Raw genomic sequence first — 15961 nt, 5'->3', positions numbered from 1 at the left:
CCGTTGTAGTCTATCGCTCTTATATATACAGGTGCATCTCAATAAATGAGAAAGTTGTGGAAAAGTTCATTTATTTCAGTAATTCAGCTCCAACTGTGAAACTTGTGTATTAAATAAATTCAATGCACACAGACTGAAGTAGTTTAAGTCCTTGGTTCTTTTAATTGTGATGATTTTGGCTTAAATTTAACAAAAACCCACAAATTCACTCGACAAATTAGAATACTTCTTAAGATCAATAAAACATTGTTAGTGATTTGTTGGCCTTCTGGAAAGTATGTTCATTTACTGTACATGTACTCAATACTTGGTAGGGGCTCCTTCTGCTTTAATTACTGCGTCAATTCAGCGTGGCATGGATGTGATCAGTATGTGGCACTGCTGAGGTGGTATGGAAGCCCAGGTTTCTTTAACAGTGGCCTCAGCTCATCTGCATTTTTTGGTCTCTTGTTTCTCATTTTCCTCTTGACAATAGCCCATAGATTCTCTCTGGGGTTCAGGTCTGGTGAGTTTGCTGACCAGTCAAGTACACCAACACCATGGTCATTTAACCAACATTAGGTGCTTTTGGCAGTGTGAGCAGGTGCCAAATCCTGCTGGAAAATGAAATCAGCATCTTTAAAAAGCTTGTCAGCAGAAGGAAGCATGAAGTGCTCCAAAATTTCTTGGTGCAATGGAACAACACCAACAGATGACATCATCACAGACTGTGGAAACTTAACACTGGACTTCAAGCAACTTGAGCTATGAGATTCTCCACCCTTCCTCCAGACTCTAGGACCTTGGTTTCCAAATGAAATACAAAACTTGCTCTCATCTGAAAAGAGGACTTTGGACCACTGGGCAACAGTCCATTTCTTCTTCTCCTTAGCCCAGGTAAGACGCCTCTGACATTGTCTGTGGTTCAGGAGTGGCTTATGCCTTAACCCCAGCCTCAGTCCATTCCTTGAAGTTCACTCAAATTCTTGAATCGATTTTGCTTGAAAATCCTCATAAGGCTGCGGTTCTCTTGGTTGGTTGTGCATCTTTTTCTTCCACACTTTTTCCTTCCACTCAACTTTCTGTTAACATGCTTGGATACAGCACTCTGTGAACAGCCAGCTTCTTTGGCAATGTGGCTTCCCCTCCTTGTGAAGGGTGTCCATGATTGTCTTCTGGACAACAAAATCAGATCAGCAGTCTTCCCCACGAATGTGTAGTCTAGTGAACCAAACTGAGAGACCATTTTGAAGACTCAGGAAACCTCTGCAGGTGTTTTGAGTTGATTAGCTGATTGGCATGTCACCATTTTCTAATTTTTTGAGATTGTTGAATTGGTGGGTTTTTGTTAAATGTGAGCCAAAATCATCACAATTAAAAGAACCAGACTTAAACTACTTCAGTCTGTGTGCATTAAATTTATTTAATACACGAGTTTCACAATTTGAGTTGAATTACTGAAATAAATGAACTTTTCCATGACAATCTAATTTACTGAGATGCACCTGTATATAAATCTATAAAGTGGACCATTGACAGTCCTAATGGAGATTGTAGATAGTGTCAGTGGTCCATTTGAGGGATAGGTGGTGGTAATGCACTTATAAGTCTGCGATCCGGCATAAAGCAAGAAGACGACGCCTTATGTCTGCTGCTGTGAACGTGCTCTGGAGGACGTGCTCAGGAGAGTTCGGACAATTAGAACATTGTGTGAATCAGAGGTAAAAAAAAAAAGATATACATACCATTGAGTTTCTTGCACAGACTGATCATTTTGTGTCTGTACACATCAATGTATCTTCACGAACATCGTGTATCGTTTGGGTGAACTATCCCTTTAATCAGAATTTTTATGCATCTGAAAATATCACATATACAAACAAATTTATTCCTGTAATCACACACAGATATACAAAAAAATATTGTTTAAAATTTTATTCAAATTCTTTTTTTTTTTGTAATTGACAAGTTGTGAAACAACAGTTGAAGAAAATAAATAGAATAATAATGAATGTTCATTAATGGTAAATCTGTAAATAAAATATCTAAAAATACACGGATTCATCGGAACATGTGCCAGTGATCCCCTATCTTCATAAATAATTTAAAAAATGCCCTCCATGAAGAAACTGATAAATTAATTGCAAAAAAGATAGAAATCACTTTCCCTAAATAATAATAATAATAGTATCCTAAATGTTTCCATCTTGACCTTCATTTTAAAAGCATGATATATACAATGAAATACATTTTCATGAATCATCCACAATTTAAAAAAAAAAGAAAGAAAAATGAAAAAATCTAAAAAATAAATAAATTACTCTAACTACTGCCTCTCTGTGATAAACTAAATTCAGTCGTTTTAGGGAGGTTTGCAAAATAGGACCAGCATCCCATACCACAGATCATTTGATTCCTTAAGTACTGAAGATGAAGACCAAGAGCAAATCCTTCAAAACTCCCAAAAGGACATTCTTTCTCTATCTACCATATACCACCCATCATTCTTTGCTCTGATCACATTGACCCAGTCCCACCCTCCCAACCGTTTCAATATGTCTACACATGGTCCCCTCGAATTTCTATATACATATTTTACATTGCTGCAGAAAGACTTTAATAGTTCATAGTTCCTTTGAACCCAGATGCGAAAATCATGTGGTACTGACATATTTGCATTGGTCCCATTTGTGTGTGTGTGTGTGTGTGTGTGTGTGTGTGTGTGCAGGGCGTAGATGTGTGGGCCGAGGGCAGAAAGGTCACGACCCACAAGCAGAAGAGCAAGTAGCATTGCGTTGCTGATTGGTCCTATATTGTATACAGTTAAGGTAGCAAATCATTCTATTTAACCTGCACTTCTTGCGATAAGTCTGTCTTTGTGATTAAATGTACATTTTTGTTTAAATAATCTCGGTAGGTTTTATACTGTAGTTTTGTGAAAGTTGTTGGTCCCGTTATTTGCAGAGGAGGAAAAGAGACTTGTACTCTGATAGTCCTCTCCTTTCTTCCCTGTGAGAGAAAGAAAATGAAAACAGTAGTGAAGATCAAGTCACAAAAAACACTCCTACTTGTTTCAACACTATTGTGCATTTGGGAAGGTTATCTAAGGCTACGTCCACATTAATCTGGATAAGTCTGTAAACGCATTGCTTTTCTCTCCGTTTTGGCCTTTCGTCCAAATTAAAAATCGGATTTTCTTGCATCTGAAAATATCACAAGTTCCCATTTTTGTCCAGCAAAAAAAAGAAAAAAAAAAAGAAAAAGCTGTTTGAAGATGCTCTCAGAAGTTTATAAATTTGAAAACACAGTTTTTTTCGTTGTAATGTTGACTGTGAAAACGGAGCTACGTTTAGTCATGTGACACATATTGTACCCATATAGATCTTTGGTTGTACCAATATTGATGTGCCTTCTATTCAATTTAATACTGTTATTAAATATAAATCTTACTATGTACAATCTTCATATGTTGAACAATCTGAGTGAGAGGTGGGATATTTGCAAAAAAAAAAAAAAAACTTGTGCAAGAATATAGCGTTTATGATGTTTTAATGTTAGCACAGCAAGGCAATTTAAGCATTTTCAGGTTTGCAACTTTTGGAAAACGCTTAAAAATGCTAGTGTGGATAGAGAAAATTGCTAATATGGACGTAGCCTAATGCTTACCATTCTATACTTCCATGCAACCTACATTGAGAATCAGTGAATGGGGTTTTCAATGCAAGAGTGTGTTTCTCTGTTAGTGTTCATTTCAAATGGGGAAACATTTCTTGGCAGGCAAACAAATTTCCAACATGCACCATAGGAATTCTGGGCTGTATTGTGTTCAGACGTTGTCTTAACTGCATCTTTTTTGATTTCTCAGACGAATGACTGAATATAAACGAACTATAGGCTTCCCTAAAATAACCCAGAATTCCTACAGGGGAATGCTGTTCTTTGGTCGGCACAATGCGTCACTTGTTTCACCATAACAACCACAAAGTGTCACCTCAAACCTCAGCGTGAGAGGGTTTGAGAGATATAATGAATGAAGTTCCCTACCTCTCGTCCGCTCTCACGCTCAAAAGCACGAATCGTCCGCAATCATTCACGCAAGCACGTACACAAGCTCACTCGTTTGCACGAAACAGCATATCCACTAGCACAAATGCTCTTGGAATCAAATACAACCACACTGAGACCCCCCCGCCCCACCATTCACAGTAACTATTACACCACCAGACTACATATGGGAGTATTTCATATAAGAAATAGAGTCATGACCAAACAAAACACAGAGGAGACTGATCAAAAACAAAATCCACCCAAAAGCAGCACATTGAGCTGGTTGATTAGAGTTCAATGGGATCAATTTAGTTTGAGTAACTCCATTAGCTACCGGAGCTACTTAAGGAGTAAATCACAGATTAGTGTCAGTTATTGATCAGTATTAATAAAACAAAAAGAGAGAGAGTCACAACGCACCAAACACAGTCCATAGTCAACACGGTAACCCGCCATGCACTCTCAGCATGGAGGATACATGACAAAGGGCCAAAAAACAAAACTGCTAATGGCAACCATCACAGGCAGGAATATATCTCCACAGTAATCAACACAGGCCAATCAACTTACAAACCAACGCTGTGGGAGGAAGGGGGAGCTTTATTGGATGCTAGGCCACCGTAGCCGTAGCGGCGTGGTCTCCGCACGAGTTATGATTGGACAGGGCAGCCTTGGTGTGGATGAGGATGTGTTTGTTTGTTTGATTGTTGTTGTTGTTTTTTTTGTTGTTGTTGTTTTTTGTGAACAATGACACAGCACAAAAACAATAAATGAAAGTAGAAATTAATGAGGGTTTTTTTTGTTTGTTTTTTAAGCTCTAATGCTGACGAGTTATGCTTTAGGTTACAGAATTTAATACTTAATCATTAGGTCAGTGGTAACAATTTTAATCAGTCAAAACAGGCTAGACGTGTTAGTTTAGAACTGCTCACACAGCATAAAACTTGAGAGATTTAATGGAGCGGCACTTGTTTTCTTCACCTGCTCGGCTCAGTATGGGCGGTTGGCGTCTTTAGGCCTCTTCAGCTGAACTTTAAGCCTCTTCATGCCGATCTGAAAGCCGTTCATGGACTGGATGGCAGCCTGAGCGCTCGCTGGGTTGTCAAAGCTTACGAAACCTGAGACATGAAGGGTGTGACCAGAAACAAGAAAGGAACAGAAGATGTAAATGCGGTGGAGGAAGTGCTTCGTTGAATGACTCACTGTTGATTCCCTTGTCATTTTAACAGCGTTTTAACGCTAACCTTCTTATACCTACAAAGAGATTTAACAGACTAAATAAATAATTGATTAAATAAATAAACAAGGCGGCATACATCTTTTTTTCCTGCCGTCAATATATTGATACATTTAATTTCAAAGCACATTTCATGTCATTTTTCATTTCAAGGCATGTCGTATTTTGTATTTTTATAGTTTTCATGTTAATTTTACTTTAATTTCATGCCCGATTTATTCATTTGATATGATTATTTTAATATTAGGGTGTATTTCATTACATATTTCATTATGTTTTTCATATTAAGGCATTTTTCACATCCTTTTTCATGTTACATGAAAAAAATATATATATTTTATGTCTTATTTATGCTTATATTTAAATAGTATTTCACATAATTTTCATGTTATATTTCAACACACCTTATTTATGCCTACATGTCACCATACCTCATTTAAAGCAATATTCCATTATGTACTGAACATTTTCAATTTTTATATATCCAATATTATATATATATATATATATATATATATATAGAGCATCTAAATCACATTTTGGAAATCACTTACCAAAGCATTTGCTCTGGTTAGTGGCACGGTCAACGAACACCTTGGCTGAAATGACATTACCGAAGGGCAGAAACATCTGCAGCATCTCAGAGTCAGTGAACTCCTGAGGCAGATGATAAATAAAGATATTGCAGCCTTCTGGGCCTGGAGGGAATAAGAGGAGAGAAGATATGAGACACTGGCAAGAAGAACGAAATACATTAAATACATCAGACCACACTGTTACACTCTACCACACCATCTTTCCACTGTTTCAGTCTAATTCTTCTATCATAAAAAGGAAGGAACCATGTTGATCCCTGGATGAAAGATGGTGCTTTGAATGTTTTCGTGGCACAGCATGAGATTCAGAGAACAATGATTGAGAAATACGTTCAGTAATAGTCTAGGTAATAATCAAAACAGGATGTCAGTGGTTATAAAGTAGCCAGTTGGACAGGAAATTACATCATTACCTTCTCGTTGTTGCAGCTGCTGTGGCTGCTGTGGCTGCTGGGCAACCAAAGTGGGCTGATGTGGAAATGGTTGACCAATCAATCCATAAGCAGCAGGATATGTAGCTGTGGGCGGAGTAATGAAGTTAAACATGAGATCGGGTAAAGGAATATATTCAAGTGCATCAGTCAGCCTTGCCGTAAAAGTTGCCAAAACCAACTCAGCTAGTGACCCGCTTCAGTAAGCAACTAAAAAATCTTCATGAAGCTTGATTCATTTCTGTCAATCAGTTCTTTCGAGCAATCCACACCAATGAAATAATTTACGCCGAAGCCACATGTAGCAGTTAACAGTGTTTAAAATGTTTTAGTAAAAGTATAGGGGGTTAGATTGGTGTATACAAGTGAAAACATCCATATGAATAAATATCTATTGTTTGTTTTCATTTAGTAAAAACATGAAAAATATGGAAAAACAATGTTTTGTTATTTTAACCGCATTAGAAATTTTAACCGCCATGTTTGTAAAAAGCTGTTTTTATTTTATTTTTTGAAAAAGGGAGTACTAGATTCCACATTCCTCACAGACAACAAAATTCAAGCTGGATTTCAGGAGTTCAGAAGCCTCACCCGTGTAGTGTTGCATGCCTGTATACGCCTGCTGGAGAGGATCCAATGCAGGACTCTGAGCTGAAGGAGAGAGAGAAATGAAAACAGCAGGGATGAGACACTTAGTAATGACATTGTGAATCATGATCATAACACAATTTCTGGTTCAGCCCTACAATATAGTATTAAGATGAATAAAGACTGGAGGAACTACCCTCACCCTGATATGGATGGACTCCATTAGTGTAGAGGGCTTCAGAGGCAGACTGGCCATTGGGCGCAGAGAGTTGAGAGTAACTGTTGACTGTCATTGGTGGAGGCAAAGCAGGCACAGGTGTGGCAGCAATGGCTGGAGGAGTGCTCGTACCTACATCAGAATGACCCATGACAAATACTTGATTTAATCCAATAAGTCTTAGAATTGGAATGTTTCTACAGACCCAATTGCTTTTGTAGCAGACTGTAATTCACCTGAGGAGGGCGTGATTGAGGCGATGGGTGTGGCTATGATGCTGTTGGGATTGAGAGCAGCCAACTGTTGCATCTGCACCGCTGCAACTGTCGCCACAGGAGACAGATATGCGGACTGAGCCACCAAGGCCTGCTGTTGGACGAGCTGAATGGGACAAAAAAAAAATTCTGAGCAAAGTTGGACTAGTTTTAAGTCCTTTGCAGGGTTTATTAGTAAAATGCCATTTCAATTACAATTTCCTGTGTGCAGAATGAAAAGTAATTATGGAAGTATTTCTGGTACCAAACCCAGTGCAACTTCCAGTTATTGCTATAATCCCAATTCAGTTTCATCCCAATGTATTTTCTGTGAACTAAATCCTGGTACAAACATTGGCCCATCAAATATTTGTAAACATAAGCCACTCCAAAGTAAGTCATTGCATTAGAAATCAAAATATGAAACCAATAAGAAATTAGTCAGGCAAGACAGACAATGTTCAAAAATGTTTGTTGGATTTAAATGATTAAATATACTGTTCAAGTCCAAATTTAGTTCCTCAGTGGACATATTATGTAACACACACTACTGATTAAAAGTTTGGGCGGTTTCAGTAAGGTTTTTAAAAAAAGCTCACCAAAGCTGCATTTGTTCGACATGAAATACAGTAAACTGTAAATATTGTGAAATATTATTACAATTTCAAATCTTTTAAACCTGCCCCCAAACTTTTGAACAGTAGACCAAATATATTCTTGCTCTGGATGTTGTGTGGTGTTGGTGCTCACTGCCTGTGTGTAGGCGTTGTAGGCGCCCAGGTGTAGACTCATGGGACTAATGACACCCAGCTGGGAGGCCACCTGCTGCATACGCCTGATTCCTCTCTCCTTCTCTGTGTCTGCAAACTTCACCACAAGACTAGAAGATGCACCCTGAGGGGATAAAGAAATCCTCATTCTCAAACAACATCAAATAAAAGAAACTGAGAAGTCTTGAGGTAAAATATGCAGTGGGTGATGTTAATACAAAGCTAAAGACTCTGTAGTGAGTGAGTATGAATATATAAACAATGTGCTACTGTGTTGTATTATGCCTGTAGGTGTATTAATCCTGAATGTGACCGTGAACGAGACACTAACCGGGAGAGTGCGGCTGCCGTGTAGAGCACTAATAGCCGCCTGCGCTTCTGCATTACTCTGATATTTTACAAAAGCACAACCTGCAACACACAACACATTATTAGACGGGGCTGGAGCGATGTGGCAAATGCATTAGGCAGACATTTTATTGTCTACACCAATGCATCATCAAGTGGGAGTATTTAAACAAATTAAATCAAATAAAACAAGCTGAGGCTGGTACAAATGCCCACATTATTTCCCAAGGCCTACATCTGTACATATGGGAGAGTAGAAGTAAAACAGTTAATGATTTACTACTACAGGTGCATCTGTTTCATTCACCTCACACATAATTACACGGAGCCCACACATCCATCACTTTATAAATCACAGGCTGTTGCGAACGGACTATCATTCATTAGCCAACATACGTGTGCATGAGCAAACACACTGCTGCAACCCTACTAGTGTTGTATTACTACAGTGCTGGTACAGATGTGCAATCTTATCGAAAGAGCCTTCAGTCAAAGACAACTGGCAAGCCTTGCTAAAACAATTTATTTGTTATAATTTATATTTAAAAAAAGTGGTTAATTGGCCACCTGTATTCAAAATGTGTGACAAATGGAGTTCACTAAAAGAGTATTTTAAGGGAACGTAATTGAACACTGACAAGAAGTTCCACTTAAACCACATCTCCCAAAGAAATGCTAATAAAAGAGCAATAATAATAATAATTCAATTTTAATTATTGTAATAAATGGGGAAAAAAAATAATATATATATATATATATATCTGTGTAAAATAGGATCAATAAAACAAAAAAAATAGTTTAAGGGAATGTACTTGAACACACAGTGAGAAGATCCATTTAAACCATAGCTTCCAAACAAGAAATGCTAATAAATAAATGAATTAATACAAATATATATTATGAAGATGAAGAAGAAATATGGAAATGATAGTCTTTCAGTTATAATTGAATGCTTATTAAATTATTAAATAAAAACCTTGATTAACAATACAATAATTACTATTATTAGTAATACTATATTTATAAATATTGTATAATGATAAACAATTTATTATTATTTTAATAATATTAATAACATTATTTAAACAAAAGTATTATATATTAGTATCATAAATTATTCATTACAATTGTTGACCAGAAATACAAAAGTGATAATAATTATGGTTATTTGTAGTAGTGGTATTATATTCGAATTGAAGCTCATGATAAAGCTGGTTAACCCTCTTCTCTGCAGGGCAGCATGCAGTGCATGTATTTGAATGTGGTCTGCACACCTTTGCTGGCTCCGTCAGGCCCTCTGAGTACCGTGCACTCCTCTATACTTCCAAAAGGCTCAAACATTTTTTTTACATCGGTGTCTGACAGCTGTTTCCCCAACATCCCCACAAACAGCTTCCTGTCTACAAACAGAAAGACAGATCATGATAAATATACATTTATCAGAGCAATGGCTGTGTGAGATCATGTATCATCCTTAAGTGGTAATAACCATCAAATCATCGCACATAATATTTGTCACGTCTCACGTCTTCATGTTAGTGTAAGCTTCACAGTGTGATGACATTAATGGACACTAGAGGGCCCTAGAGGACCGTCACTTGCGGATTGTGTTGCTGTTTTCATCCAATAAGAGATTATTAAATCAGTCTGTACTTATTCCATGCACATTTAATGGGTTTAAAATGTTGAACTCTTGAATTATTAATACATTTTGGTCATATTTGTAACACAAAATATGAAATATGTGTTTACTTTGAAGACACAACTATCTGGTAAGTGAGCAAAATGTGGCAAAACTGTCCTTTGAAGACATTCTCAAAGGTAAATATTATTTATAAATCAAGTGTGTATAGATGGACAGACAGCCAAGAGTGTGTGTGTGTGTGTGTGTGTGTTATACCTCCTCTGCCCTCACTGTCTGCTGGCTTCACTTGAATGGGGCGGTTCATCTGAAACACAGAGCACATGATCACATGATCAACTGCACTTCAGAATCCAGATCTTTCACTTCCTCTTGTGCTTGAATCTACAGTATGTGCATGATGAAGATCTCACAACCTGCCCATCTGCCTCAATATTCCCGAGTCAAAAGCAAAATCTCCACACTGGCCCTGCTTCTGTTGGGTGTCCATCATTTTATCTCTGGTCTCTGATCTCTCCATGTAGCCTTTGTACTTGTTTGCCTCTATTTGAGGCCTAATCGCCATCTCTCTCTCCCCCACTTTTATCTCTCATCATGAATTGGTTTTATGCTCTTTCTCTCTCCATCCAGCATAATCTTGCCCCCCCACCCCCTCTCTCTCTCATGCACCGGGAAAAGCACACACCCCCGCAGGATTGGGGAAGTGATGAGATTAAGCACGCTCGCTGGCTAATCTGGATTACAGATGCACAGCAGATTAAAATGGTGAGAGATTCTGGGTTTGTGAAACAGAAGAGAGAAAAAGGCACCAGGGGAAAGAGGGCAGAGAGATTTTTCACTTATTTTAAGCATACACGAACAAAAAAAAGGGAGTAAAGTTATTAAATGCAGTTATTAAATGCTCTTCTTATTAGTTAATCTTTTCTACATAGGAAAGACTACAAAATCAACTGATGTAAAATGCTAAATATAGTCTCTATAATATGTCTTTAAAGGGGGGGTGAAATGCTATTTCATGCATACTGAGTTTTTTACACTGTTAAAGAGTTGGATTCCCATGATAAACATGGACAAAGTTTCAAAAATTAAGTTGTATGTTTGAAGGAGTATTTTTGTTCCAAAAAAACCTCTTCCGGTTTGTCACAAGTTTCGGAAAGTTTTTTTCGAGTATGGCTCTGTGTGACGTTAGATGGAGCGGAATTTCCTTATATGGGTCCTGAGGGCACTTCTCCCGGAAGAGCGCGCGCTCCCGTATAGCAGAGCACTGAGAGGCTGAGCACAGCCTGATCAGAGCGAGAGCGTCGCGAAAAGTCACAAAAGAAGTGTGTTTTTGGTTGCCAGGGCAAGACAACCCTGCACAGATTACCAAAAGAGAAACAGCATTAAGGGACCAGTGGATGGAGTTTATTTTTACAGAGCATCAACGGAGTTGTGCAAGTGTTTTTGTTTGTTCCCTGCATTTCGGATTGCACATCGTTTATTTCTTAAGGATAATGCAGTCCCAACGGAAAAGGGTCATGATTGTGTGTTGGAACCGCAGGTGGTGAGTAAAACTGCTTCAAATATCTCTGTGTTGTTAACTTAGCTATCAGCGTGTAAGCACATCAAGTAAACAACATGCGATGTTGTCATCAAACTGCACTTTCCACATGTACAGTTAAAAAAAAAAAAAAAGACTACATAAAGTGGAACTTAGTCATTTTCCAAAACCGCTAAGCAAATATATACAGTTTCAGTACATACCACATAGCATACCGCCTGTGCTGATGCTGCTCTTGTTACATTTCAGCCTCTGGATCTGTGTCACAGCTTCCTCATGCTCTCAACTCAAAAGCCTACTGGCGCTCGTGATTCTTTAGCTCCGCCCACACGTCACGCCTCTAGGCGCTCGTGTTTTCCCGGGAAAAATCGGTACAGACTATTTTTCTCTTATAAATATAATAAAAATAAAGACTTTTTGGAGTTATGAAGGATGCAGTACTACTCTATAGGTACTCAAGATTAACAGTATATTGAGTGAAAACGAGCATTTCACCCCCCCTTTAAGACATTTGAGCAACTCTTAACATGCTGTGTAATTTTGTTTCTCAGATACATTTATGTAGTAATATTAAAGCAGAAATATTTGTACAAAAATGAAATATTAATACTAATCAAAAATAGATCATATTAAATTAATCATTTTATGATTGATAATGTTACAAAAAATTGCTATTTCAAATGAATGCCATTCTTTTGAACATTCTATTCATAGATTAAAAGAAAACGTTCAAGATACCTGAAAAATTTTTATATAAAACATTATATATAGTATAGTATAGTAATGCAATAATATTTCACAATATTAAAGTTATGACTGTATTTTTGATCAAATAAATGTAGTCTTGGTGAGCATAAGATACTTTCAAAAACATAAAAAAAAATCTTACTAACCCCAAACTTATGAACCTTAGTATATGTATATACAAATATAAAATGACAATTAAATCACAATTCTGACCACAAATGCTACTGTAAAAGAAATGCGACAACACATTACCAGTTAGGTCATAAAACCATTTCCTTATTGTTCTCTAAAAACAAAAATAAAATGATTTTAGGACTAAACATTTTTTTACTAAATGAAAAGAAAATAGTAGAAACTTAGTATTGTAATTTAAATTATTTCACAATTCTAAATGGAATTATTTAATCACTACAGCCCTAATTTAAATAAATACAATTAATAAAAGGACTAGATGAGAGGCAAGAAGAGAAGCTGTGAGCTAAATTGCCCAAATCAACATAAAGGCATTAATTATGCGGCAGGTGACATTTCGGCCCAATTCAGATGGCTTGGTTTTATCCGACCAGCCGCGATCGCTCATCTGGGGTACGTATTGATCAGGCACTCGCTCGCACACATACAGCACTGTATAAACCTTACATGATGCCAAAAACATATTACACGACACAAACAGAAGGACGTTTATCAGGATGACTAATAAAGCAGATCTCACTGACTGCTGCAGTAATGTAAAGCACTGTAAAGATCCTACTATATGTCTATTCTGGATCAGTTCTTCGGCTTTCCTAGTGTAACTCCCTCTGGTGATTACTAATCTGATCTCAAATGTAAGAGCTTGTTTTGCAGCGCTTAAATCTGATTTGCCCAAATCGCTTTGTTTATTTTAAGGAAACACCAGCATACAGGGGGAAAATTACTTTTGAGGGTGTTTTATCATTGTATTGAGGCCAGCTGCTCCCAATTTAGTTCATGCACAAGTTTGTCTAATGGGTCTTCCATCACTTTCAACCAAGAACTCTTTTCTTGGACCCAGAAGATTTCAAAACATTATTTGCTGAAAAACTTCTTAAACATCACTGGAGTTTCAAACACAGGGCGTTCAGTGTTGGTCAATGGAAACAATGGCATTTGATTTCATTAATGTGCCATATTTGAATATACACCAGTGTTCAAAAGTTTGGGATGCATTACACTGATTAAAAGTCACAGTAAAGACATTTATAATGTTAGCAAAAAATCTATTTCATTAAAGTGCTGTTTTTCTATTTATTAAAATGAACCTTTTTATTCATCAAAGACTCCTGAAAAAATTGGCCCATTATTTCCACAAAAATAAAGCATCACTGTTTTCAACATTTCTAAAAAGAAATGTCTGAAAATTAAACTTCGCCATCAAAGGAATAAATTACATTTTAAAATGAATTAAAATAGAAAACATGCATTTTAAAATCTAAAAATATTTCACAGAATTACTGTTTTTAGCTGTATTTTTCAGCAAACAAATGCAGCTTACGTGAGAGACTTTCAAAAACTTTCACGATTTTACCAACCCCAAAGTTTTGAATGCTAGTGTAAAAGGCTGCAGTTGATTTAAAAATATAACAATACAGCAAACAGCTTATTGAAATAAGAGTCTTCAGAAATAACATTCACTTCCACTGCATGGTAAAGATTCACCAGGACATTTTTACAGTGACAGTGAGTAAAGCATTTCATAGTTTGTGAACTGTTCCTTTAAAAAGTTCTGATCATGACAGTGTAAATGTATTTATCTATTAAAAGGGGAAAGTTTTCCAAAAAAAAAACATGCTAAGATGACATTTGGGTGTTAACCTCTTTATTTTCAAGACCGTACGACACACAGCAGATTGCTGGCCGAGTGTTGACCGCATGAACACTCAAAAAAGATTAGGTTAACGATGACTGTGCCATTTTAGTTTCATTTTCAGAAAGCAGCCCACTCACATCAAGGTTGAGACAAAGGGACAGCTCGCACACTCATTTAACATGCACGCATCAACAGGAAGATGGCACATCAGTTGATAAAAAAATACAGAAAGGCATCATTTCTGTTCTGATACACCGGGCGGTACAAGCTACAGACGCATTACGAGGTACAAGAAAACCCTTGAGGAGATTTATTCATATCTTTCCTTGCATTGTGATGATTCACAGAGCTTCAAGGATTAAAGAAAGGAGAAACAGAGACAGCGGCAGAGAACAAAAAGGAAAGGGTGAGGAGGAAGCGTACAAAGGGACGAAAGAGACGAGAAAGAGAGGGAGAGAGAGACAGAGAGAGAGAGAGAGTCGTGGCACTGCCACTTCAGGTCGGCACGGCAACCAATCCTCTGTCACCATGACAACGGCGAGACGAGCTACACAGCAGGTAAACAAGGTTGCCCCGGACGACGAGAGGAGGGGACAGTAGTGATGGGGAAAATAGAACAAGTGAGACAGAGGTGGAGAAAAGTGATGGAAGGATCGAAATGGATGAAATGTGAGTCTTTGAGAATATATTTATGAGAACGGAAAGAGAGAGAGAGAGAGAGAGAGAGACGGAGACGGACAGAAAAATGTAGCGGGTGTAACTGCTGTGGTTGCCAAAGCAACAGAGGCAGTGAAGACTCCTCTTCGTCTAGGCGAAAGAAACCTGTTGGCTTCTAGAAAGACCGCTTGAAAATCAATGAAAATGTACAGAAAACCCATAACCGTACTACTACTATTACATTTACATTCATAAATCTACTCTTCTATATACATAAACGATCAGAAGATTGGGGTTCTAGATTTAGTTTTTAAAAAACGCTGTTATTTGATTCAAATATTATTACAATTTTCTATAAATTTTCTATTCTATTTCTACTGAATATATGAATATTTAGAAATATAACTTATTTCTGTGATGGAAAAGCTGAATTTTCAGCAGCCATTACTCCAGTCTTCAGAAATCAGTCTAGAAACATTTATTATTATTATCAACGTTCAAAAGGACAGCAATTGTTTGAAATGTGTAAAAGTATTTACTGTCACGTTTGATCAATTTAATGTAAAATAATTCATTTCTTTTTTAATAAAAAATGAATTTGGATATCGCTAATCATTCAAAATAACCTTTCAAAAAGTCTGGTGTTTTTCATAGATTTTCAAGAAAATATATATAGCACCACTGAAATTAAAACAAAGTGACAATTTAATAAAGTAAATCATTAAAAAAAACTGTAGAAGATGATGTTTAAAAACACCAGGACTCAAAGAATGTGTGCTGTTTTTTGTGTAAAACACATCAATACATAAATAAATGTAATCCTACAATCTGTGTTGCAGCAGCAAAATGCAATCGTATGCTTACAAAAATAGAAAATACTGATGAAAATAATGTAATATCTCTCCATACATGCCATCAGAAGCGCAGGTCATAACCGTGGCTTCATTTGCCTGCCAGCAAAAACACTCCATTGAAATGATGAGCACAAACGTTTAATCTCCGCCTTGATCTGAAGCCAGAGATTTCAGTGGGATTATGGGATATTAAATCCATAGATTATTCAATCAACTGACATTTACT

General features: G+C 37.0%; 1 protein-coding gene across 2 annotated transcripts in view; it reads right to left on the bottom strand.

The window, feature by feature from the left end:
- Nucleotides 1-1899: 1899 nt before the first annotated feature.
- Nucleotides 1900-15961, bottom strand: part of LOC127935322 (CUGBP Elav-like family member 3) — a 54504-nt gene continuing 40442 nt past the window's right edge. The window contains exons 6-16 of one of the 2 annotated variants that reach the window (XM_052533099.1): nucleotides 10368-10416; nucleotides 9742-9867; nucleotides 8451-8530; nucleotides 8100-8243; nucleotides 7332-7476; nucleotides 7081-7254; nucleotides 6882-6941; nucleotides 6273-6377; nucleotides 5818-5961; nucleotides 5008-5144; nucleotides 1900-2988 (exon numbers count right to left, since the gene is read on the bottom strand). In XM_052533099.1, coding sequence (XP_052389059.1) covers nucleotides 5017-5144; nucleotides 5818-5961; nucleotides 6273-6377; nucleotides 6882-6941; nucleotides 7081-7254; nucleotides 7332-7476; nucleotides 8100-8243; nucleotides 8451-8530; nucleotides 9742-9867; nucleotides 10368-10416 — 1155 coding nt within the window. In that variant the 3' untranslated portion in view covers nucleotides 1900-2988; nucleotides 5008-5016. The remainder of the gene's footprint in view (nucleotides 2989-5007; nucleotides 5145-5817; nucleotides 5962-6272; nucleotides 6378-6881; nucleotides 6942-7080; nucleotides 7255-7331; nucleotides 7477-8099; nucleotides 8244-8450; nucleotides 8531-9741; nucleotides 9868-10367; nucleotides 10417-15961) is intronic. The other variant, XM_052533100.1, reaches the window with a different exon arrangement.

Source organism: Carassius gibelio, chromosome A19 (genome assembly GCF_023724105.1).
Source record: "Carassius gibelio isolate Cgi1373 ecotype wild population from Czech Republic chromosome A19, carGib1.2-hapl.c, whole genome shotgun sequence".
Taxonomy (NCBI): Eukaryota; Metazoa; Chordata; class Actinopteri; order Cypriniformes; family Cyprinidae; genus Carassius; species Carassius gibelio.
This window is presented reverse-complemented; position numbering and strand designations above follow the sequence as displayed.